The sequence below is a fragment of the Diceros bicornis genome, chromosome 10, assembly GCF_020826845.1.
Source record: "Diceros bicornis minor isolate mBicDic1 chromosome 10, mDicBic1.mat.cur, whole genome shotgun sequence".
NCBI classification, from domain to species: Eukaryota; Metazoa; Chordata; class Mammalia; order Perissodactyla; family Rhinocerotidae; genus Diceros; species Diceros bicornis.
In genome coordinates this window covers 5,061,725-5,088,207 of record NC_080749.1, presented here as the reverse complement: position 1 = coordinate 5,088,207, position 26,483 = coordinate 5,061,725, and the positions used below count along the sequence as shown (strand labels likewise).

The 26,483-nt window shown below is 44.5% G+C and overlaps 1 protein-coding gene and 1 long non-coding RNA gene across 4 annotated transcripts; one reads left to right on the top strand and one right to left on the bottom strand.

The window, feature by feature from the left end:
• Positions 1 to 298: 298 nt before the first annotated feature.
• Positions 299 to 21,303, bottom strand: AMMECR1L (AMMECR1 like). Of its 3 annotated transcripts, XM_058548743.1 has the most exons (9): positions 21,225 to 21,303; positions 19,637 to 19,745; positions 11,249 to 11,693; positions 8,843 to 8,953; positions 8,414 to 8,528; positions 7,671 to 7,761; positions 5,861 to 5,975; positions 5,609 to 5,725; positions 299 to 3,896 (listed from the first exon to the last, which is right to left on the bottom strand). In XM_058548743.1, the coding sequence occupies exons 3-9, from the start codon at positions 11,653 to 11,655 to the stop codon at positions 3,785 to 3,787; spliced, it is 1,068 nt and encodes a 355-aa protein (XP_058404726.1). In that variant the 5' UTR covers positions 11,656 to 11,693; positions 19,637 to 19,745; positions 21,225 to 21,303; the 3' UTR covers positions 299 to 3,784. The 3 variants fall into 3 exon arrangements, with proteins under 3 accessions (XP_058404726.1, XP_058404724.1, XP_058404725.1); XM_058548741.1 differs by lacking the exon at positions 5,861 to 5,975 and having other exon boundaries at positions 5,609 to 5,705; XM_058548742.1 differs by lacking the exons at positions 5,861 to 5,975; positions 19,637 to 19,745 and having other exon boundaries at positions 5,609 to 5,705; positions 21,225 to 21,289.
• LOC131410612 (uncharacterized) lies at positions 11,628 to 15,569 on the top strand. Its single transcript, XR_009221358.1, has 3 exons — positions 11,628 to 11,712; positions 11,928 to 12,088; positions 15,499 to 15,569. It is a non-coding gene; the product is annotated as an uncharacterized LOC131410612 (long non-coding RNA).
• Positions 21,304 to 26,483: the final 5,180 nt, after the last annotated feature.

The following is a 26,483-nucleotide window of genomic DNA, read 5'->3' as shown; positions in this document are numbered from 1 at the left end:
TTTGGGCAAGGTCAGTTTCAGTGGAAAATCTAATGAAAACTATGAGCCTTCTTTCTAGAAAAATCCAAATTTCAAAGGATTCATGAATTCTTGGCTCATGGCTCAAGAAACTTGGCTCTAAAAAACCAGTGGCATTATTACTAACCACAAAAAAATATACAAGTGCGAGGTTATTGGGGGTCATGAACACCACACAAAATATGCAGGCTGAATGAACACTGTCTGGTTGGCAGTCTTCAAAAATAAAATGACTGTTACCACTGTTCCAAGAAAAAAAAAATAGGCATCACAAAGAACAATTTTTACCCATTATGATTTATTCTCTACAATACTTTGTTAAAGAGTTCAATGATTTGCACTCTGAAGTTATATAGCCAAGAGGCAACCAAGTGTAATACAAAGAATTGGTCTGAAGTCTTTGCACTGAAGGCCATACAAAGTCTCTTGCTTCAGGGAAAAATGAATGAAAATAAACAGAAAGAACACATAGCTTCCGAGGCTCCAGAATCTCAATAGAAAATAACATCAACAATTAGTGAAATGGTAGGTGTTAACATATCATGGAAAACAGATCTTGTGCAAATATTGAAATTAACACCCAGGACTTCTGTATAGATGATTTTTATTATAAACAATAAAATATATGTAATGTCTCAACTACAAACCTTTCATGTTGAAAGGATCTCTAACGAGCTGCTTTAATATTATGAAGCAAAAAAATTTAAGAACCTCACTGTGGAAACAATCCAACACGACAAACTCTAGTGATCAAAGACATTCTTCTTTAGTTCATGTAAAACAAGGACAATCCATAATTACAGAGAGAATGTCCTAGCTGTGGGTATTATGAGACAAGCCAACTTTCCAGACCAAAAGGCACTCACAGCTAGGGATGAAACGAACTCCGAACCGAACCAGCCAAGTTGGGATGGTTTGAAAACAGTGGTTACCTACTGTTCAGCATGAGCAGCCCAAGGACAAAGGAAACACCAAGCAGAAAACATTCCTTTCTCTTTAAACCTACCACTCACACATGTATCGGCCACCCTCATCACTGCTTTGGTCAAGCACGTGGAAGGCAGTTCGATTCCAGTTCGGAGTCGTCATCTCCCTATGCAAAGCTGCCACATGGATGATCCAGACAGTATTTTTCCTGAGAGCCACCTGCCACACATCTTCATGAGGTGACCATGACTGTACGCTTCCAGACCACTTCCTGACTAAGCCCCGTTCAGGACAGACACTAACAGTGCCACTCCTTACAGGGCCAGCTAGTTTTCCTTGGTCGACTCCTGAGTCCCCTTGGAAGGCAAGAGGACCTTGAGCATCTCCATTGCTGGACTTGTATGGGAACATGAGGGAATGTGCAGGGAATAAGGCTTCTTCACTCCAAAAACCACTGAGCCCACTTCAGTGTGGTGCTGGGCTTCACCAGCCCGATTCTTGTGCACTGATTTTTTTTCCCCATTTTGTGGGTTTTTAAATTTTCTGTTCATTTTCTTAAATGGCAGGTATCCTATCCCACCCTCAATAAAATAAAAAACATACTATACACAGAAGACGATGAACAGGGCAACATTTCTAGAAGAAAAAATAGGCTTGAAGAGCATGGCACTGTAAATGCTTGCATGACCAGTCTCACTGAGCGTGCTCAGGGGTGAAAGTTTAGCACCAATTTTTTTGCTTTTTTTAATCTTTAGAAATTAAACACAACTTTTAACATAGAACACTTGAACAGTAATGAGTGTAGCCCTATGTATCAATACTGTTGTACAAATTGGAGGTGGGTGGCTTAGTCCAGAGCTGACCACCCTGACATCAATCCATGGCACCTAAGAGTAACTGTCGTCACATTTGTTTGTAACAAGACATTTATTATTTTCAGCAGCAGGAAATCATGAAAAAACTCCTTCATCTTGAAAAGCTTTTTCTCATTAACATTGCAAGGGAAAAGTAGCAGGGTACAAGAACGCAACACAACAGTAAGATGAGGTGATGCGGCCTGGCCTGGGTATCCTGACGTCAACCCTACTTTTCCCTTGCACGTTCCGTATCCTCATAAACAACAGAGGATGGTGCCAAGCAAATCTGCTCACCCTTACCCAGCTCTTCCAAGAAATGAGACAGCAATGCCTAGAACAGCACGTGTGTCGTTTCTTAGACTGTGTCCCTGCTCCCCCTCCCCCAATTCCTGGCAGAAGAAAACTCACAAGATCTTTTGACTTGAATTATTTGCCCATTTCGGAAAGCCACACCATCACCACATAAACTTTAAAAAATAAATTAAATCAAAACATTGTGTTCACCGGGTTGACACCCAATCCACTTCAAGAGTTCCCTAAGCATGTTGTTGAAAACCAGTTTATCACCCTTAGGGTCCTTTCTTCCAACTGGCCACCTCTTCCTGTGAATCATTTCAGCAGTGCCTCTGTGACGTTTTCAAAGCATCTTCCAAGTCCCCAACTTCTATGAACTTTGCCACCAAATGGGTGAAGAATAGGCAGGAGGGGGAGAAACCTGCTGACAGCTATTTGGAATCAGCAACAACAGGAAAGGGAAATATGCCACATGAAAGTCTGAATGACCTGGAAGAAAATGAGCTTTTTGGAACTTTGCCATGGTGGGGTGAAATTTCCAGCATGTTAGGCAAGATAAAGATTCACGTTGTTTAATAACACCGCTTTGTTCTCAAGTCCTGTAGAGGACTGAAACATCAACAGTCTTCCCACCTTTACAGGCAAACTAGAAAAAGGAACTCCTCTGCTTAAGAGTTCCTCAGGATGTTTGCCTCAAAAGAAAAACAGCTTGGAGACCCTGGATTCTCTCCTATGACGTGTCCTTCTAAAGCCCAACCCAAGCGCTTGTGTCACAACTATGCCTTCTGAGAACCTAGATCCAGCTATAGGCACCGCTACCAGTAGAGGAATGAGGTAGCCTGGTGGTAAGGAAGAGGTCTCTCCTTTCACACTGCATGCAGCAGTGACATCAGGACCTCCCGTGAGCATCCCAGTCCATTCCTCAGCAGGCTACACCACAGAGCTCCGTTCAATACCAGGAGACTCAATGCAGGAAGAGTGCCAGAAAATCCAACTGATAGTGGGATGAGAATTAAAACTTTCGAGGCTAATTGAGCAATGAGATCTGCAACGCCATCCAAAGGGCTTCCGATCTTGATGTGGGTCTCTGTCCAAGAGCCTTGAAGGACTCATGGTGCCCACGTTCAACCCTAACATGGCGTCCACTTATGAAGCATGGAGGTTGTGATCAACTCTTGGTACGCGATAAACTGGAAGTTTAAAAAAAGGAATTTAAAACAACCTAAAAATGTTTTTTGTTGGTCTCCGTTGCCCAGACTGCCAAGGGAATACACCTACTTGATCTGGGGAGGCTGTAGGGGTGTGTGTGGGGTAAGCCTTCAGAGATCATCAATTCCAGCTTCCATTGTGTGGCCAACACACAGGCAGCAAATCACCAGTGGCACCTGCATGCCAAGGGTCTTCTGAACCCACACGGTAATTCTCACTAGTCATGGAGGAGCCCCAATCCAACGGAACCCCATATTGAGGAAAGGCTGAGATAAGGCTTGGGCCCCTCAAGTTCTGTTTCATTCAGTATAACCCCGCCCCCCCCTCAGTCAGCTGGAGGCAGACTTGGCAACGGAAGCTAGCATCATAAAATGGTGCAGTAATAGAAGTAACTGGACCAGGAAGAGGAGGCATCTGCTCCAATGATGTCATAGCCATTGGTGGCCACAGGGGGGTGGGACTGGTCATGCAGCCGTGTGTCAGGAGTAATGATTGTAGAGGGGCGGGGCATGAAGAGTGCCATTCTGGAAACAGTGCTGTCGAGAAGCAATATATTCTGCATAACTGATTGTCACCTTCTCACTTCGGTACCTGTATAAGGAAACAGGAAAGGGTATTAGGAACCCCAAACACTTCATTTTGTCAAGTCATTCAGCAGTGAAAACCAAAAGCTTATTCCACATTTTGAAAGAATAAAATGGAAGACCAAGAGCAATCTTACTTACAGAAAATGAAAGACAGCACAAGAAAACAATGTTGTTATTACAAATGAACAAGATGAAAAAGCACAATCACAATTCACCCCTGAGAATGTATTTTCTGCACATCCCACCTTTAAACACTACATATGCTTATCATCAGGCTGCTCTTAAGCAATCTGCTACTGGGGTCTGGATGAAGAATTTCAAGGTCAAATTACATGGGTGGCAGATTGGAAGATGGCTGCACCAATGCCCAGTGTAAGCTGTGTATCTACTTTCAGGTTAAAATGTAATAAATTTGACATAAATGCAACCTCAATCTGCAGAAAAGCAACAAACAATTTATTTATAACTAAAAGGGGCACAGACACCTAGTTCTGGGTCAAATTCTGATGAAGCAGATTAAAAGATCCTGGGGCTATATAGGACGGGTCTCAATTCCCAGATGAATATGCCATATCATATATCACAGGGTCACCAGAACAGAATTCATAGCACTTTGGCTTTGCTCTGGAAAGAGCCATGAGTCAGGATGCGAAGCATGGGGTGTTACAAACCTATGGAGCCTACTACAGACCACAGGAGCTGGGTGTGACAATCCTTACCCAGAGCCATCTCTTTCCCACTGTTATCACTCCTCCACTGCAAGGTGATTATTCCTGAATTTTGACAGGGAAATGGCTGTTCAAATAAATTATAATAATAATAATAATAATAATGCTTTGTATTTGAAGAATTTTTTTTTTTTTTGGAATCCAAAGCATTTCAAAAACACTGGGTTATCTTCCAAATAGACCTGTGAGGTTAGTATATGATTATATTTAGCATTTTACAGATGAGGAGGCCAACAGAGGCCCACAGAAGCTAAACCTCTTAGTGTTTCCAATTTCAGTAGGGATGGGAAGAGAACTGACATCTACTGACTACCTACAATACTGCCTGGCCGTGGGTTAGAAATTCTTCATACATTACCTTACCATACCGTAAAACAACCCAAGGCATTAACATTCACTGCTTACAGACAGGAAATTTTTTTCTGCTCAGAGAGGCGGAATAACTGGCCCAGGTCACACAGCTAGGAGGTGGTGGAGCTGGGATTCAGACCCCAAGTCCATGTGCATTCTACTACACTAGGCAGCCTCCCCACAGAAGCATTTGTCCTAAACAAGCAGAGGCGTTTCCTTGTAACTCTTTGTAAAAAGCATTTTCTGACTATTCCATTAACATGCCACCTGTATCCCCTGCCACCTGACTGCATGTGACTTCAACTGACCCTGGACTTCTGCACTGAGAGCCTTCTCTCTTGACTTCAATCTTCCCCCTCAGCCTCCCAACAAGTGGGTCTGGCAAAGACTCCACGACTTGCTCAGTGGCCTAAACCCTGCTCCCACTCTGCTGATCAGTTTAGCTGTAGAGACGCCCAGGATGCTGGGGAGAGTCTCTGCCCCTGCTGCCACTGTGTCCTCAGAGCTTAAACCTCACCCATACGTCTTTGGTGTGGGGACATTAGCAGACAAAGTTTTTTTCTTCCCCTTTTCATCAAAAGTATCCTCCATCCAATCCCAAGTAAATTAAAATAAGGAAAATGAGACAGTGGCTTACCTAGTGAGTTTGATCGTTTTTCTGAATTCACTTGTAATTGGAGCCTTAAAGCCACCTTTCCTAAGCAAGGAGTCTATTGTCTGGATCTGATCCCAGTCTAAGGAGAAGAGAGGCACACTGAGGTCAACATACCATGACACTAAAGTGGGACATCTAACACAGTGAGAGAAGAGAAGCAGCCAAGTCTGCTACGGGCAGAGGAAGCCCTGAGCCCTGGCCCCACATCCCTGGAGCCCTGTTTGCCTCACTGACAGTCTGAACGGAATTTCAGAGACATGAGATGATCGCCCGACACATCTCACAATGGCTGTCCCCAGGCATCCTGCTCCTGCATCTGTCTTGTCAGATGTGATCCCAGTATAATTATCTAGGAACAAATGTGGTCCCAACTTTGACTGGCCTGTTGGCCTAGTGCTGGTAACCCGGGCTGTTCTGTGGGAATAGTGAATTCAAATTCTGCAGCTTGTATTCCTTTGTGTGGCCTTCCTTCATTTTGATGATTTCTAGGAGTCCTGTTTTCTGCTACAGAGAACTGATAGCAGGAAGGAGGCTATTTCTTTAGGAAGGATGGGAAAGTTGTTCACACATATACTGTAGTGTTGTTCTTGTAAATTTTTAACAGATAAAACCAAATATATCAAACTGAAGAAAAACCCCTAAATTACTGCAGTAGATACTCCAATTTTTTAAATTTTCCCAACCAATTTTCAAAATGGCAAAACTTGATTATTTACCTAAGTTATCATCACATCTCACTATTAGAAAATACTTCTGATGTGCCTCCTTGTACAGAAATGTTAGATCTATGACGTCAAAAGAGGTGGCTAAAAGGCTTCCTTTTTATGCCATATCCACACTGCCTTTTTTTTTTTTTTGGTGAGGACGATCAGCTCTGAGCTAACATCCATGCCAATCCTCCTCTTTTTGCTGAGGAAGACTGGCCCTGAGCTAACATCCATGCCGATCTTCTTCCACTTTATGCCGGACGCCGCCACAGCACGGCCTGACAAGCAACGCGTCGGTGTGCACCCGGGATCCGAACCCGGGCCGCCAGCAGCGGAGCGCGAGCACTTAACTGCTACGCCATGGGGCCGGCCCTCCACGCTGCTTTTGAAAAAGTTTAAACGCTACCATGATGGAAACCAAAAAGGCAACTGCTCTCCACATAATTAGTTCATTCATAAACTAAACTAGATATTTTTCTCTATTCTAGGTTCACACCCACCAAACACTGTGTATTTCACATATTATTTTCAAAAGCAGACTAATTCCAAGAAAGAAAGAAAATTGGGTTACACATCACAGAATGCACAAGCAACATTTAAAGGTATTCTTCTAAACAGAAAATCTGCCCAACTCACTTCCTACCTTTACTGTCCCATTATAAGCATTTAGTAACTACTGAATTCTTTAAAAAAAGAGGAGACATCATGTTTTGCCTTTTTCCAAGTATAACACTGTTTAATAATTCATGACTAAAAAGTTTAAAACCCACTCATATGGGCAGGGCCGGCCCCGTGGCTTAGTGGTTAAGCGCGCGTGCTCCACTGCTGGCGGCCTGGGTTCGGATCCCGGGCGCGCACCCACGCACCGCTTCTCCGGCCATGCTGAGGCCGCGTCCCACATACAGCAACTAGAAGGATGTGCAACTATGACATACAACTATCTACTGGGGCTTTGGGGAAAAAAAATAAATAAATAAAATTAAAAAAAAAAAAACAAAACCCACTCATATGGGCAACTTCCCTTTACAATGAACTCCATAATATGGTCAAGTTGATTGCTGGAAATTTGCTACAATAACCACAGTAGTTTTGGGGGCCAAGAAATAAAACAAGTGGGTAAGTAAGGGAAATCTTTACCCCTTTTCTTTTACCACCTGCTACCTCTTTTTGAGAGTTGATTTCTCATTCTATAGGAATTTGATAGATATTAAGAGAAAGAAAGGCACTCATTCTTAGTTGCAGTTGGGCTGAAAGGCAACACACTCCACTTTCCTGCCCCCTTAACTGGCAACACTGTGACTAGTATTGTTCACTGAAATCCCATTTGTCCAGCTTACCTTGTTCCTTAGCAACCTCAGGTAAGTATGTGGCTGTACGTTTGACGCCTTTTTCATTGATGAATTCAATTCGAATCCCATGGACCCCTACCTATAGGAAAAAACAGCCGAATAAATGGCATTTACTTATTCTAATGGAACTTCAGTTACCCACATATAAATCGACATTGTCCCCTGACCAGCTTGACCCAGGTCTGAGAAAAGGAGACTCTCTTGCTTTTCATGACTCTCTTTCTCAGGTATAGAAGCCAAAGAAACCTCAGCTTGAGGGAAGGTACGAGTCTATGTGTAGCCACCTCTCTGAGAGTATGAAGGTTATAGAAATAAATTCTTTCACTAGCTCATCCAATAGTCTTGAATATTCCATCTTTAATCTATCCCATTAAATGAACATGCCACAGGGTTTTGATCTGGGTTCAGGACTCTTCACCTATGGTTCCTAATAACATTTACTCAAGGGCTTACCAAGAGGGATCTGGAATGTTCTCCTTTATCCCCATTATTATTTCCTATTAGACATGGAAGAAAGATGTGGAACAGAGTGGACTGGGAAGAAGTAGGAGAAGAAGAAAGTCTTCACATTTCTTCCTGCTTCTAATATTGCAGCACCTTTTCAGTCACCTATGTTGCCCACAATTGCTTCACATTCTTATACCCTCTCAATGAAGGAGATACAGTACCATGTACTAACCCGAACCCAAATGCAACGAGAGATGCAGAGTTCCAAATGCGGCTGTTCTCACCTCCCAGTCCAGGTAATCACTGGCATCCTCAAAGTTAGTAAGGAGGGAGACAGAGCAGAAAAGTTTAGGCAGCTCCTCTCGGGTCAGGGGGGGAAATCGGCTGTCCTTAAGTGCACTGGAGGGGGACAGAAAACATAAGTGAGGCTGCTCTGGAGTTGGAGCCAACATCACGTGCCTGAATATTGATGAATCCTGAGCTATACAGAGAACATCTCTTACCCATCAACACTAATATGCTAAGAAAATGTGATGTTATTAATATTAACTGTCTATACTTGAACTGATAAGTGACTCACCAGATTAAAGTCCCCACATTTCCTGATTACCAAAAAGAGAACACTCAAACTTTATCACTTAGAAGAAATAAAGTCAGGCAGTTCCTTTCGCTTCTAGCCAGTTTATCTCAGATCCTATGTCTGGTGTCATTACCTGGTTAACGTGTATTCCCTGAGTCCTGAATGAAGATTCATGGCTGAGAAGGTCCCAATGCAGCCACGAAGCCGCTTGTCCCGCCCTGTCTTCCATGTCACAAAGAGCGGACTAAAAAAGCAAAACACAAAACATTCTCCAGCCCCAAACCAATCATGGGTAAGAACAAAACCTTGGCTTTATCCCTGTTCATTTCTGTTATTCCCCAAAAAGACTGTTTTCTGAATTGCTGGCTATCTGAAGGGCTCTCTGCCTTTCTGTGGGAGAGGACCCCTCAACAAGATGGCACAAAGAAAGGTTCTCTGCGCAGCCTTTCCTAGGTTCCTTGCTGACAGCTTTAAATCACTTTGACACCACTTGTATGTGCTATCTTCCTCTTCCTCTGCCCAAGACTCAACTTTTCCTTCTTCTAATTCTCCATGTCTTTCTCCTCTTCTTTATTCTATTTTTATGAGTGTCCATGTTCCCCAGTTCTAATCTTCATAAAGACACACTGGGCCTGGATACCTTTACCCCTTATCTGCAAGCATTCCCTGCAACCCCATTGTTCCCATAATTATGTCTGCTCCTGGCAACTACAAATATCTCCTGCTCATAAATGTTCAGAAAAGAAAAACAATGTCTCCTCAAGAAAGCTTATTATTAGCAGAAGCTGCCACTTTCTGTTTCTAGGCCAAAGTCATGCTTCATTAGGCTACATCAGATTGATGGTGACAGATTTTTTAGAAAGAGGTTACAGGGCTGTCCCCTCTTCATGAGATTCCTCCATACTCCTATGCCTTTATCTCTCAGATTCTTGAGTTAAACACTTCTAAAAAGCAACTTAAATATTTAAAGTTATCTACTTCTTCGATCATTGTTACAAAGCAGATCTCCCGCCCACCCATCTTTTTCTTCCAATAAAATACCTGAACACCACCAGCCAAAGTTATCATCCTAAAACCTACTCAAAAACCTCTAAGACTTCCACTGACTGCAGGATGGAAATATAAGCCCCTGAATACAACAGCCCACACCCTACAACACCGCGGCCACTACCCACTCTTTTATACCCGCGTCCCTCTCCTGCACAGGACACACCTGATCCCACTCAGATCAAGGCTCAGAATCGCCACCTGCTCAGTCAGGATTTTTCTGACCACAGTATCCCACGGCAATACTTCCCTAACAAGTTAGCCCATTTTTCTCTACATTTCCTCTCTTCTGACACAACCACACAGGAGTAACTTCCCCTCTACCTCTGCCCAGAGAGTGTGCCACACATACTATTTAGCTTCATGTGTGTGATTTGCCAACTCAACAAGTCTCCCAAGAACAAGGACTTTTTCTTCATACTCCCTCATTCCTTGCCCAGTGGGGCTATGCACTGCCTCAGTATGGCATGAACAGCTGAGGAAGGAATGATCTTAGGTCAATGAATGCTCCAAAAGCATCTCCTAAAAACAAAAATCAAAAAGCAGCAGTCAGGCTGGCCCGGTGGTGCAGTGGTTAAGTGCGTGTGCTCTGCTTCGGCGGCGCGGGGTTTGCCGGTTCAGATCCCAGGCGCGCACTGACGCACGGCTTGTCAAGCCACGCTGTGGCGGCATCCCACATAAAGTAGAGGAAGATGGGCATGGATGTTAGCCCAGGGCCAATCTTCCTCAGCAAAAAAGAGGAGGACTGGCATCAGATGTTAGCTTAGGGCTGATCTTTCTCACACACACAGACACACACAAAAGCAGCAGTGCTCTTTAAAACCAGCTCAGGGTTGCTTCCAATTCCGAGAAAGAAGAAAACATTGGCGTGAGTTTCTTCACTTTACTTTATGCTTTATACATATTCCTTATTTAAGTCCTTGACACCGTGAGAGGGCTTGGGACAAATAGTCTGGAACTAAAAACAGTAGAGCAGATTCTGACATTCTTGGTGGTGCGCCAGAAGCCTGATGGAATTACCATGGGATTGCTGATGAACGAAGTGAGGGGATCCTTGTTAAGAGCATCCTAGCTCCCACTAAATGACCTCCTAGTCTCCAGCCTGGCCCTTAGACACTCCCAATTCACTTGGACTTCAACACTACTGGGGTCCACAATGGTGTGATGGTGTGAGCTCTCTACTTGAGAGGTTAAATGACCTACCCACTACCATATGAACCAACAGAAGAGCTAAGAACGAAATCCTCCTGATTTCTAGCACATTAACAACAAGCCTACAGGTCGTCCAAAGGTAACTTAGTCCTCTTCCATTACTGAATCCAGTGAACGTTCTACATATTCTCTGGACATTTCTCATCATCCTATTCCCATTACTTTTTACCCAAATCATGTTAACGCTTTTTCTAAATAGCAGACTCTCTCAAGAGAACGACTCCAGAAAGATGCCATCATGCCTCTTTCCCTGTCCCCTGTACCTGATTGATTTACTCACTAGGGGTCATTGGTGAATCTAGGAAGTCGTGGCTGTGGGAAGCCATAGAGGTGACAGTAGAGGACGTCAAAGCAGTAGCAGCACATCTCTGCAGTCACCACCAGACTTTTGGCGGTGTTGGCAGTTCCATTGGGCCGGGGTAGAGGGCTCAGTGCTCCCGATGCGGGATTCATTCGCGTAATGGGAGAGTTTCCAGGTCCCAGAGTTATGTCCGACACATTTTCCCGACCACTGCTGCCATCCACATGCTGGTGGTTTTGAAGAGGTCCTGAACTAGAGCCAGGGACAGTTGTGGACTGGTTCCCGTGACTATGCGTTCCACTTCCAGATAACTTGGGCTTCTTGACCCCACAACAGCCTGCTGCCAACTTGGGCTCGAGTGGAGGAACACAACGTCTTTTTCCCATCCTGATTCAGTGCTCGAGGTCTGGAATGCTGCAGAACTCTAACCAAAAAGAGAACAGGTAAGCATTAATTCAAAGTTACTTAAAAGGAGAAAACGAAAATCAAAGAGAAAGAGTCTACATGGAGAGGGTAAGAGTCATCAAATTCTCATTCTAACCCAGGTCACATGGTCACAATGGGTTGCAGACCAGCAGGGCTAGAAGAGACCCTGAGATCCTGACCAGGGACTCCTAAGCTTTTCCTAAAGTGAAACTATTTTTTATTTCCCATAAAGCTTATGATCACCGTGGATGGAGGCAGGCAACAAGCAGCTCCCTCCTGCCCAGGACTCCTCAGGGCAGAAGGAAGGGTGGGGTGGCAGCCAGCATGAAGCTGGATGAGGACATCTGAAGACTGACTGGAAGATTGCACTTGACCTAACAGACTCTTCATCAGGTTGCTTTCTCTACCTTTTTAGAAGCTCCAAATTGAACCACCCCATTTTTAAAGAACCCCAGAGGAACATTCATGCTTTTCCTTGTTAACCACATCCTTTCAGCATTTTCCTCATCACTAACCTAAATCTATCTGTGTAATTTCAGCCCAGCCTTTAGTGAAGATGAAAAGCAGTTAGCTGCGATTCTGAAAAGAGCACACCTTCTAACACAAGGCCCACCTTTCTGTCCTCACAATGCTCCTTCTCCAATGCCTTACTCATTTTCTTTGGTCCTCCTCTGAGCTCACTTCAATTTCTACACATCTCTTTATTCTTTCAAGACCCCATTCAAAAAAAGCTACAACCTAGTAGAAACCTTTGTTCACACAAATGACCAAAGTTTCACAGTCCTTTTGTGAGGTAGCTGTTTCTGCCCTGTCACAGCAAGGCAGACAGATGCAAAGCCACTCAGCTTAACAAAATGTGGCGTCAGATGGGCCAGGAAACCAGAGCTTCCCATCTGATGATGTGAAGAGGAGGAAGGAATCTTTTTTTTTTTTACTTTTTTTCCTTAAAAAGCCTAAGGTAAAAATGTATAGCTATAACATGACCAAGATCCTTTCTCTATTGTCTGTGTCAAAAGAATCAGGAAAACAGACTCTAGTTATTTCAATATTGATAATACCAAAATTTGTAAAATTCTGCTGACTTGAGAAAAGTACACTTTTTTCCTTCAAGTCAATATATGTTAGTTGTGTGTATATATGTGTGTGTATGTATTATCCTACCTAAAATTTTCCCTGTGATTTGAACAGGTAGCATATTAACTGCCTTTTTAGGCACTGCTCTACAACATAGTATTTTGGTTGTAAATTCTACAACCTTTTAAATCAAATTAGATATTTACATACCCATTTGCAATGCCATTATTTCTACAAAAACAATCTGTCACTTCAGGTTGAACGAGATAAAAAATTTCACAAACATTATTTATTTATGTTCTTGATACATGCTGATCCACAACAAAATACACATTTTTGTATCTAGGACAATTCTTAATGAGTTGAAAGTTGTCTATAGCCAAGGAATAATAGCTTGCACATTTCAAAGTCTGGTTAGAAACAGGGGCTTCTTTTTGAGAAAGCCTTACGCACTTCATACAATAAAACCTCCAATGATTATATTGTTTTTGAGTGCAGATGTCATTGTCTTGTTCAGACTGTTAAGAAACAGAGCAGAATGTCTTGGTTAAAAATGCTGCCTCCAGAGCCAAATGGCCTAGGTTCAAATCCTCTAGGATTAACCTCTCTATGACTCAGTTTCCTCAAAATGGGAAAAACAATACTACTTGCCTCATGGGATTGTTAGGAGAATTAAATGAGTTTAATATATATAAAGTGCTTAATACAGTGTCTGGTATGTAGTAAGCATCAATTTCTTTAGCTGCTCTTATCATCTGGGTTCTCATTCGATGGCTGCCACTAGGATGGAAATCCCGGAGGGCCAGGACTCCACTGTCCACTCCGGGCTTAGAGCAGTGCTTGCACTGAACAGGTGCTCCTTAAACAAGATTTCACTGAGTCCTCGAAACTACTCAGCAAGGCAGATGATGTTACCATCATTTTACAGAGGATGAACCTTGGATTTAATAAGCAAGATAACCTGCCCAAAGCCAGACTGCCACTAAGTGGCAGAGTGAGGATTAGGACCACAATCTATCTGTCAGACTCCAAGGCCCGGGTCTTCTCACCAAGCCACAAAGAAGAATGAGGCCTGCCAATAATATCCACTGGATTCAGTCCCTTTCCTAAGGGAGTGATAAAAAAAAATTACAATCAATGGCATACTAAAAACTAACCTAATAGTTTGCAGAATCTTGCCAACAAAAATGGAGCAGGAAAAAAAATCAAAACCTAAGCCCAAAGCCAACATCTCAGCCATCACCCTGACAATTATCAGTACCCCTGCCGTTGTCATTTAAGTCCACAATGGACGTCACTGGCCTCTGAGCTCTTACTTGACTTGTGCATAACTTGTGTGGGCAGGGGTGTAGGACACGTGTTGAATGAAGCTGCAGAACCATCTCTAGAGAGCTGGAGTTTTAACAGGGCCCTGAGGCTCTGCCTCTAGAGAGCTCCAAACTTCAAAGCAGCAAACAGAAGGGATGAAACACAAAAGTTAAAAAAAGAAATCTTTCCTCATTCTCATTACACCAAAGCATACCTGAAGGAAGAGCTAAATGTCATGAGATGGTGGCAACTCAGGTGTTCCTGAGCAGGTGTTATCAGCCACCTGACTGCACAACACCCTACAACAGAGCAACGAGAAGGATTTGCAAACCATGCCAAGGCAGATGAATTCAAGTCTAGGCAGGTCCTGCCTCCACACCATGTACTATTTCTGACTGCAGTGGGGCAGGGTCACCACTGATACCAAGTGAGTCCTTTGAACAATTCCCCCACACCCTCCCAAACTCTGATTTGACATCAACAGAACCGACCCAAATCTTGTGGCTGTTTAGGCCCAAGCATTTCTCTAGAGGCCACGAAGCAGACAATTCCATCAATATTCTCAATTAGTGACCAAAGGCAGAGTTAGAGACTTTCTGCAACAAAAATATATCAGAAGGCATTTCTTTTAAAATTTATTCCATAAATTTAAATCATGGAAAATTTCAAACATAAACAAAATAGAACAGTATAGTGAACCCAATAGCCAGCTTTAACAATTTTCAACATATGGCCAATCTTATTTCATCTATAGCACACCTAACTGACGCCATCTCCTCTCCTCCCACTGAATTATTTTGAAGGCGTGTTTTTAAGGGGGCCAATATTTTACTTACCAGTCAGCATAAAGCAAATATTAAGTGAATCACAGTAAAGAGTGTGAAGTAAATTAGGATGCTGGTAGTAAATACTTTTTTATTTACAACATCAACCACCATCTACCGATTTTTTTTTGGTGATGAAGATTGGCCCTGAGCTAACATCTGTTGTCAATCCTCCTCTTTTTGCTTGAGGAAGATTGTCCCTGAGCTAACATCTATGCCAGTCTTGCTCTATTTTGTATGTGGGATGCCACTACAGCATGGCTTGATGAGCTGTGTAGGTCCGTGCCTAGCATCTGAACCTGCGAACCCCAGGCCACCAACGTGGAGTGCACAAACTTAACCACTAACGCCACTGGGCCGGCCCCTACCAATTTCATCAAAACTTTCTCTTTAGGTTTGAGATTTTTCTAACCCTACTCCAACAAAGTGGGCATCTAACTAAGTAGTTCCAGACTCAGCTCCCAGCACTGCCTTACAATGATCAAAGAGACACTCATTTCTTCAGTGGCTCAGCTTCTGAGAGTACAGTCTAAGATGCCTCAGAATAACAGCATTTCTTTTTTTTAATTTTATTTATTTCTTTCTTTTTCCCCAAAGCCCCAGTAGATAGTTGTATGTCATAGCTGCACATCCTTCCAGTTGCTGCATGTGGGACGCAGCCCCAGCAAGGCCGGAGAAGCGGCGCGTCAGTGCGCACCCGGGATCTGAACCCGGGCCGCCAGCAGCACAGCGCGCGCACCCAACCGCCAAGCCACGGGGCCAGCCCCAGAATAACAGCATTTCAATACACCAGACTAACCTCCTGTCTGACCAGCTAAAAACAAAAACTCCTAATGATATACTCTACCTCTTCTCAAACTGTGTGTGAATTTGTTCTCACCCTTCCCCAAAACCTCATAAAAACTATCAACAACGGTACTTTGATCATAGTGGGAGTAACTGAATGGTTACTGTGAAGTTGGTTCATTTGAAATAACTGGAATCAGGTGCAAAAACCCTTCCCTTATAAACGCATGTATCAGCGAGACCCTTCTAAGCCTGGTTGGTTACTCTCTCAAAGCTAAATTCAAAGGCCACTGTAAGAGCCAGCAGCAGTGAAATCATTTTCCTACTGCCTGTGCACTTTAGAAAATCAATGAGAATGAACTAGGTAAAACCGAATTTCCACTGGAGGGAGACAACACCTGTACTTCCACAAAAAGCTGGAGGAAATAACAAGAATCACTGTTGTACCTTTTCATTTAAGACCTCCTAACCTAAAAAGTGTTAAATAAAGTATGCTCTCAGTGTTGAAAGTCACCACCTGCCCTTTACCTGCCATGCAAAACTCAAGGGGTCCGGACTTTCATTAGAGTCCACAACAAATGTCAGCTGGCAACTCCTCCCTCTCTGCAAGGAAGCTGAGCAGTGCTTTGTGGCTCTGGGCTGGGTGGCTTACAAGGCCACTTAAATACCAGCCAGCACTGAACTCATCAACACCTGTGGTCTCAGAGGTTGCGCGCATTTGTGTTTTTATCTTTCACAACCCCTAACACGGTGCCCTGCATGTAGTATACATCCAACAATCTTATCTACAGATCTAGTAATTTCACTTAAGTTTGCCTTTTTTTTAAAAGATTTTATTTATTTATTTCCCCCCCCAAAGCCCCAGTAGATAGTTGCATGTCATAGCTGCACATCCTTCCAGCTGCTGTACGTGGGACGCAGCCTCAGCATGGCAGGAGAAGCGGTGCGTCGGTGCACGCCCGGGATCCGAACCCGGGCCGCCAGCAGTGGAGCGCGCGCACTTAACCGCTAAGCCACGGGGCCGGCCCGAAATGAGGGGAAATTTTTTTTTTTTTTTGTGAGGAAGATCAGCCCTGTGCTAACATCTGGCAATCCTCCTCTTTTTTTTTTTTTTTTTGCTGAGGAAGACCGGCCCTGGGCTAACATCCATGCCCATCTTCCTCCGCTTTATATGGGACGCCACCACAGCATGGCTTGCCAAGCGGTGCGTCAGTGTGCGCCCGGGATCCGAACCAGTGAACCCTGGGCCGCTGCAGCAGAGCGCGTGCACTTAGCCGCTTGCGCCACCGGGCCGGCCCCTAAGTTTGCCTTTTTAATAAAAAGAATGTTTATGGCACAACTTGATCTTTCGACACCTGATTCCACTGTGAGATGGTGACTGTGGAGCCTGTCAGAAGCTGAAGGTGACTGGGTGACTGTATTACAAGTATCTGTTCTATCAACAATGTCAACTCTATTCAGCCCAAACCAAGGAACGGTTTAATTCATAGCACAATGCACACCACAATGAATGTGGACAATTCATTCTAAAAATTAGGTCAAATATTCCCTACATTAACTTCTTGGTTTGACTTACACTGGTAGCAGTCTTCTTTACTAAAACGCAGCAGTAATTGGTCAGTTCTGGACTTGGCCTCAGGTGCTATTTAACTTTAGATTGCTCAAGGCTTTCCTTTGACAGGCCATACCTGGTTTCTAAACTGCACTTGAGAAGAATTTTTTCTTTTTGAATGATGGTGCACTTTAAGAGCTACCCACTGGAGCATTATCTGCCTGGAGGGCAATTTGTGATTTTAGGAGTTAATACAAATGATGTCTCATAAACTGCTGATGTTTATAGACAAGGTATGGAGACCAGTATTGAGGGGAGGATGTAGGGACGCCCTGACTGATGTGGCTGGCTGGGCAAGAGGCCTTCCTCCCTTACCGAGGGTCCCTTCCAAGGCTTCTAAGTCCACTGAAAACAACAAGCTGATGTCTTCCCAGAGCAGCTCCCATCTTCAAAGGACAGAACCTAGGCTTTGGGATTATGGTCTTGTCTCAAATCCCAACTCTGACTTGCCACGTACTGGCTATGCAAACTCAGGCGGGTTGTCACATCTCTCAGGCTCTTGGTACCGCAGAGGGTTGTGAGCATTCAACGACGAAGACATGAAGGGCATCTAGCAGTTCTTTGGCATATAACCGCTATTGATTAAAGTGTCAGCTATTACTAATACTACCACTACCTCTACTAATAAAAATAGGGTTGGTTATAAAAATAACATAGCTTGAGTTCTTAGAATTTCTAGAGAAATAAATGCCCTCATAAATAAAATTCTACTAAGAACTACCATGCAGTCTAAAAGATCGTATTATTATCATGGAATAATTACTCTAATGATCTTGATGCTTTTCCTCTTTGGAGAGCAATGGCTTCTAACCATCATTGTTCTTTTCACTGTGAGATGCCAGAAAACATAAAGAATACTGGACTGTCTGAGAGTTGTACATAGTTCTATTCTACCAGGGCCCTCTTTTAAGCTTAAAGACATATGCTAAAAAGAAACTAAACTTGCTAAACATGCTATTATTGTAGAAGTCTTGATATATATTGACTACTAATAGAACTAGGGCTTCAAAGTAATGAGATTTCAAATAACCAGATTAAAATATCTAAAAAAGCCTGAAAGTGGGAAAAAAAAATCTAGATGCACTTTTTGAAGACAAGCCTCAAAACAGCTTATTGGGGGGTATGATCTTAAAACAAAGAAAATAGATTTGGGAGGTAGGAAAGAGGCAAAAAAAAAAACAACCCAGGGGTCTCTGCATTTTCTTCTGTTATTATTTAGTGTCCAGATGTCTGTTCGAATCAAGCTTTATACAGAAGGGAACAGGCTGTTGTTTCCCTTGTGACAGAGAGTTGAAATGAAATTCAATTTAATAATTATATTGTATGAGTAGTGAAATAGCACCTGAGCTGTAATTCTGGCCTACTTATGGAACTATTCCAAGAAATAGAGAAAAAACCCACAAACATTCTGGTAATCATTTCAAATAATCACTTCTATATTTTTGAAACCCCATCATACACACACACACATCCAAAACACTTGCTGTGTGAAAATTTTCCCCACAAAATACAGATCTATCTATATAATTACTTTTAAAATCTATAGGTTTAGAAAAATGCACGGAAATATACATCTTCACATCAACTTTGCTTAAAGAAAAACTTGAATATAGGAGTCAAAAGTTCTGTTTTTAGATCCCCTCCCTTTACTATGTGACCAACCTATGGCAAGGTGCCAGATCTTTCTGGGCCTTGGTGTTTTCATGTGTAAAATGAAAATATTTGTTTGCTGCCTCCCTCACAGAGGGATTGTGAGTCTCCAATAAGACATGAAGCAGGAAAAACTCTCTTAGAAGTGTTAGCATACCATTATTAATAAACTCAAGGGGACGCAGCAGTCATAAAAATCTTTCCAGAACTTTGTTTACATACAGAATTTTAATTATTTTGAAGAAAATAGTATCACCATAGCAGATTTAGGGCAAAATGTTCCAAAAAGCTCTGAAGACTATAACCATATGGAAGAGACCCAATAATTGACTTTAACAGGAACTGCATTAACCTCTGAGTTATGATCTCTGGTTGTCTTTAAAAAAATGATTAATTTGGGAAGGGGTGGGAGCCTACTTTATGTACCAAAACATAAAGAGTAAGTGTAATGCTACACCACCACCTAGGTCACTCTAAAGGGATTACAGACAATACACTTGTCTTTACATATTTAAATTATTTTAAAAGAGAGCAACCAGAGGGAACTTCATCAACATTAGGACCCCCTCATGGAAGTTGGAAAAGACAAGTGAACAAAGTAGACCTACATCCTCAAGTCCTGGCAAAGGCCTCACCAAAAACAAAGCAACAAAATTCTTTTCTAAATATTTCCAAAGTAATACTCACTGAAAGCAGAAAGTTTGTGTTGCTGGGGAACAGCTACAACAGAGGAGGGGAGCTATTTTGTCTCTGAAATGACTTTCCTTCCTTCTGATTCCATTCCTTCTTCCTGTACCTAAGATGGAAATGCAGGTGCAGTCAACGAACAAAATCAAGGTAGTGCAGAGATAAGAGAGGATTTCTGAAAAACTAAAACTCAACTAACAATTTCTATACCAAAAAAAAAAAAGCTAGGGAACAGGCTCTCCTTTCTTCAAAACATTTCAAAATCTAAATACAAGGCAGCAATGGCAGCCCCATGCACTGAATCCCCTCATCCTTGGCATCATCACCAAGAAGGGAGGACACTGAGGATCAAAGGTTTTACTGAACCTGAACATGAGACACACTAAAACTTCCTCCACTGCTAATTTAGATCAAAACTTGCTCTCAGGCCAAGATATACCATTTCAAGCCTCTCCACTGGTTTCAGAATACATATTTCCAAATTATCTGCAAAGACGGTGCTGAAGAACTAGGCACAGCAGGCCAGGGCCAGGGTCCTGAGGACAGGCCGTCTTGTTGCCCCAGATGGAGATAATTGCTGGTGAGAATCACCCATCTCAGTCTTGCATAAATCTCTTCATAATCTCTTCACCAACTCTCCCCACCTCCCAGTAGTAGAGAAGTGAGCTATTCCCAAAGATGTAAACAGGCGACTCCAGGCCCCACCCACTCTATCCAAGGAGAGGGCAGTGAAAGAGGAGAGGCCCAGAGGAATAGGGTAAGGGAATGTGGCAGAGTGAGGAGTTCACATCAGGACAGAGAATGGAGGAGGGCAGGGAATGAAGGGCAAAACCCACAGCTCGGGAAGGAGAGAGGCATAAAACCCAGAGTGTAAGGTGGAGGGATAATGGAAACGGGGCGGATGGATAAGGGGGGAGAGACTGAGGGAGGGGTTGCAAAAAGGAGAAGAGGAAGAGGAGAAAGCGTGCGCGTGGAGTTGAGCAAGAAAAGGACGAGATAGAGTGGGGAAAGGAGAGGCCGGAGTGGGGAGGGGCAAAGCAGGCAGAGAGCAAGGGTGAAAGGTAAGAAAGAAGAGGTTGGAGAAGGAGGGTCCGGTGAGCCGGAAGGAGTCGGGGAGACCACGGAGGACGGGTAGGGCAGCGAGGGCCGAGCGGCGGGGGTGGAATCTAGACGCCGGGCGGAGGAGGGGGCGGCGGGACGGTGGGTGGGGGCCGCCAGGCGGCGCCGGAGACCACCAAACTTTACATGGAGCGACACTGTTTCCTGGAGGGAGTGCAGATGGAGCTGGAGCCTCACCTCGTGGCCAAGGGCAGGGGCGTCCGCCCACCCCTCCCCAGCAGTGCTCCCGATCGCCTGCCCTCGGCTGGGACACGCGGCTCGCAGGCCCTGCCGCCCGCCTCCCTCCACCGGCGCCCGGAGCCCCTCCCCCACGCTGCCCCGGGACCCTCGCCCGGACCCCAGGATCCGCTCCCGGCCCTCAGCTCGCCTCAGGTGCGGAGGCCCGGCGGGCACGGCGGCGGCGGCCCGAGGGAGGCCGGGCCCGGCGGGGAAAGGAGGAGGAGGGCGCGGCGCAGCCCGAGTTTCCCACCTTTTCTCCTGGCCCAGACGCAGCCGGGGTGGACGGGACCTCTCGCGCCCTGCCTTCTTCTCCTGCTTCATGGAGCCATGCGCCTAGGTGGGGGCTCCGGAGAGAAGCGGGGCCGCGGGCTGGCCGGACGCGCGGCGCGGATGGGGCGGGGCGAGGAAGGCCGGCGGGCGGGCGGAGGAGGAAGCGGCGGGGCAGCGGTGGCGGCGGGGAGGAACTGCTAGAGGTATTCCCCGGCCAGCTGGAGGACTCAGTCGAGCCGGGACCCGAGTCCTCCGGTATCCCAGCAGCCACTGGAGGCAGTGAGGTAATGGAGGAAGAATGTAGGGAGTCCTCCGGCGGACCTCCCGCCCTCTAGCGAGCCGCGAATACCATAGAGATCAGGAAGCCACCAGAGCACCGCCCCGCTACTGTCACGTGGCCTGAGCACCCGCGCTTTATTGGCTGGCGCCGACTGGGGTTGAGTTTAGGGGCCTGTTTTCCGCCCGTGGGGCCAAGTCCCAGGCAGTTGGAATAAAGAGGGGCTCCAGGTGAGCAGCGAGTGCCGGCCCGGCAGGTCGCTGAGCCGGCGGAGCGCAGCCCCGGTTGTCAGGCGGCGGGCGCAGTGCACGTCGGGCCGCCCCGGGCGTGCAGCGGAGCGCAGAGCGCGCCGGGAGTCGTAGTGCAGGCCGGAGCTGGGCGGCGTGTCGGCAACGCGGCCTCGGGATGCCAGCGGAGTGCCCCGGCCTCGCAGCGCGGCCCTCTGCCGCGTTTGGACCCGACACTCAGCGGTCCCCGGCTTTTCTCCGCTAGCAGCCAAGCCCACGTCGCCTCACCCGACCCGGCCGCAGCCAGGAAGGGGCAGCTCAGACCAGCTTTAAATCAAGCGGACCCACCGGCCCTGGCCAGGCCCGCTGGAAGTTGTTCCAGGATCAGTGCAGGCGTCCTTACGACAGAGAAGGGCAAAGTACGCCCAGCTTTAGGTGGTGTCAGACCATCTCTCTGTCTTGACCCCCGGAATCCCCAGGCTGGAGATGACTTCGGTGGAATTACTCACAGTACAGGATTATTCAATAGGCCGACTATGCCCATTCTTCAGCACTTGCAGGGCAATGACCTCAAAAAGAACAATACAAAACATTTTTTAAAAATTGGGAGTAGGGGCCAGCCCGGTGGTGCAAGCGGTTAAGTGCACGCGCTCCGCTGCGGCGGCCCGGGGTTCAGCGGCTCGGATCCCGGGCGCTCACCGTAGCACTGCTTGTTAAGCCATGCTGTGGCGGCGTACCATATAAAGTAGAGGAAGATGGGCACGATGTTAGCCTAGGGCCAGTCTTCCTCAGCAAAAGAGAGGAGGATTGGCATTGGATGTTAGCTCAGGTCTGGTCCTCACAAAAATAAATCTAAATAAATAAATAAAAATTGGGAGTAAATCATTTTTCTTTCAAGTACTTGCTATTTGATTTGATGACTTAGCATTTTTATTTTTAATTACAGGTGGAGTTGCACTGAAAGTCTTATTTCTGCCCTGCTCCCTCACCTGACCACTCCACATGCAAACTGTGTAGGCCCTGCAGCAAAGGCATGCTCTGTTTTAAGGCACTGCCAGTCTTTAAGAACACAGACTGAAGCGTACAGATAGTTTTGTGTTTTGCGGTTCTGTTTATGCACAAAGGAATCCTTAACATGTTTGTCAAGGAGCAAAGAAAAGTATCTAGTAAAAAATGCAAATCATCTAACAGTGAAGCTTTCCAGCAAAAAGTTTCTGCTCTAGAATGCATAATGTACTCAAGCATAATAAGATCTACTACTACACACTTTTAGCATAATTACCTGTAGGCAACAAAAACCAGGGAAACTGAGTGTCTGATTGGTGCCTCTTGGACCCGGAGCTATCAAGAAGCTGGCAAAGGATAACAGGAGGGAAGAGACAGCTATGCTTTGTAGAACAGGAGGCGACTTTTTTTAAAAAGCGATTTCTATAGCAATCTTCATAATTCCTGTCGCAGTCTTGACTTGCTTATCTGCTGTTGAGGCCACATTTGCCCATATCTAACATCTGCCTGAACAGGTACAAATTAGATGATCTTATGGCCTAGAGTCGGAAATGCAGGAGGCAGCAAGCCAGAGGTCAACTTTGTTGGTTTCTGAAGGAGAAGACCAAATCCTAACTTAAAATAATCAGAATAAATTTCACATGGTGAAGGTCTTTCCAGCTGAAAGTCTTAAAGCATGGCATCTGGAAAAGGGCTTTAGTCTGTTGCTCCCAGGTGGTCCTATATCATCATTAAACAGCCCACAGATAAGGGAAATATTGCTCCCTTATTGTCAAGCTGCCAGGAGGTAAATGATGGCACTAAATTGGACTTGGAACACTCCCAAATTAAAACAAAACCAAACCTTGTTTTGAGCTGTCAAAAAGGCATCTTCCTGAGAAGTAGGACCCAGATGCTGCTGCTGTTGTTAACTGATGCTAAAAGGCAAAGGATCAGGACTTTTATAAAGTCACTTTGGGGTCACCTAACAACAGCGGAAAACAGTCTGAACTGATGCAAAGATGAACAGAATGAAATTATGAACAGGAGGAAGAAACTGAGGGCAATATATGTTATCACTATGGAAGAGGCTGTGTCTTATTTATTTTCTCATTTCCTACCAGAAACCTGGTACATAGTAGGCATACAATAATTGTTTGTATCCTGAATAAATAAGTGAAGAAGAAAGCCAGCAAGCAGTGGGGAGATAATATAGCTGGGAAGAGGGAACTGCAGAAAAGCTAGGCGGCTCAAGCTCTCTGCCTGATCCTGCAATGTCATTGCGATCTGCTGTTATATCGCTGTACCACACTCAAAATACCACAAAACAAGTCATCTGCCTCCCTGATGTGCAGCCTTCTATCATTTCTTACCTTGAATGGCTAAGAATATATGGTAATGTACGAGACTAGATATTAGTTGTTCCCACCACAAAAAATAAATGATAATTGGGGGCCGGCCAGGTGGCGCAAGTGGTTAAGTGCGCGCGTTCTGCTGTGGCGGCCCGGGGTTCGCCGGTCCGGATGTCGGGCATGCACCGATGCACTGCTTGGCAAGCCATGCTGTGGTGGCGTCCCATATAAAGTGGAGGAAGATGAGGCACAGATGTTAGCCCAGGGCCAGTCTTCCTCAGCAAAAAAAGAGGATTGGCAGATGTTAGCACAGGGCTGATCTTCCTCACAAAAATAAATAAATAATAATTATGTAACATGATAGAGGTGTTAGCTAACTCTATGGTGGTAGTCATATTGTAACATAAATGTATCAACATTGTACACCTTAAACTTACACAGTGTTATATGTCAATTATATCTCAATTTTAATAAAAGAATATATGACAGTGATTAAGAGAGTGCCCTCTGGAATCGGACAGCATGGGTTCAAATTCCAGACTTGACACTGAAGACCTGTGAACCTAGGGCAAGTTAATATGTCAGTGACGGTTTTATCATCTGTAAAATGGGGATTGTAGCAGTACCTGACTCAGGGTTGTTATGAGATTGAAATAAATTTGTACATATAAAGCTATTATAGGATTAGCATGTCAAAAATGCTCAATAACTGAGCCTCATTAATGTTAGGGTGTTGCAATAAGCATGAAATTAGCCTGCACGCCAGACACACTCATTCTTTTGGATTTGCACCTCGGATGAGCATTTGAACGCGTTGATGCGCTAAGGGCATTTGCCAACCTGTGGTGATGAAATAAGGTTTCGCAGGAGATATTGATGGATGACAGGAGATTTCATCTGTCCCGTTTGCCAGATGGACGTGAGTCTGGTCTTGTTAGGAGATGAGGAGTCCGAATCTGTGCTTCAGCATCCACAATAGGCAGGCACAGAGAGACTGTAATCTCCCTCAGAAACAGTGCCTGTCTCCTGAGTATCCTTCACAGGATAAGTCCAGTTGGGTACTTAAAAGGGATGACGAATATCTATCTGATTAAAATAAATCTTTATCTGTATATACAAATGTGTACATGGGTTGAGTATTTCAGAAATAAGAAGTAGTTTACATAAACTGTGGGATGAGATGCATAGTTTTTGTATGTGGTAGAGTTAAACCATACTACTTTGAGAAGAGGTGTTTATTTTTTTTATTTTATTGAGGTCATATTGGTTTATAATATTGTGTAATTTCAGGTATATGTTATTATATATCCATTTCTGTATAGACTGCATCGTGCTCACCACCAATAGTCTAGTTTTTATCCATCACCATCCATATGTGCCCGTTTACCCCTTTCGCCTATCGCCCCACCCCCTTCCCCTCTGGTAACCACTAATCTGTTCTCTTTATCCATGTGTTTTTTTATCATTCACACGAGTGAAATCATATGGTGTTTGTCTTTCTCTGTCTGACTTACTTCGCTTAACATACTACCCTCAACGTCCATCCATGTTGTTGCAAATGGGATGCTTTTTTTTTTTTTTTGTGAGAAAGATCAGCCCTGAGCTAGCATCTGTGCTAATCCTCCTCTTTTTTTTTTTTTTTTTGCTGAGGAAGACTGGCTCTGAGCTAACATCTATTGGCAATCCTCCTCCTTTTTTTTTTCCCCAAAGCCCCAGTGGATAGTTGTATGTCATAGTTGCACATCCTTCTAGTTGCTGTATGTGGGACGCAGCCTCAGCATGGCTGGAGAAGCAGTGCGTCGGTGCGTGCCCGGGATCCCAACCCGGGGTGCCAGTAGCGGAGCGCGTGCACTTAACTGCTAAGCCATGGGGCCTGTACAAATGGGATGATTTGGTCTTTTTTTATGGCTGAGTAGTGTTCCATTGTATATATTTCTATCACATCTTCTTTATCCATTCATCTGTTGATGGGCACTTGGGTTGCTTCCACCTCTTGGCTATTGTGAATAATGCTTCAGTGAACATAGGGGTGCATAAGCCTCTTTGGATTGTTGACTTCATGTTTTTTGGATAAATACCCAGTAGGGGATAGCTGGATCATATGGTATTTCTATTTTTAATTTTTTGAGAAATCTCCATACTGTTTTCCATAGTGGCTGCACCGGTTTGCATACCCACCAGCAGTATACGAGGGTTCCTTTTTCTCCACATCGTCTCCAACATTTTATATTTTTTTGTCTTGTTAATTATAGCCATTCTGACGGGTGTGAGGTGATATCTCATTGTAGTTTTGATTTGCATTTCCCTAGTAATTAGTGACGTTGAACATCTTTTCATGTGCCTCTCGGCTGTCTGTATATCTTCTTTGGAGAAATATCTGTTCATATCTTCTGTCCATT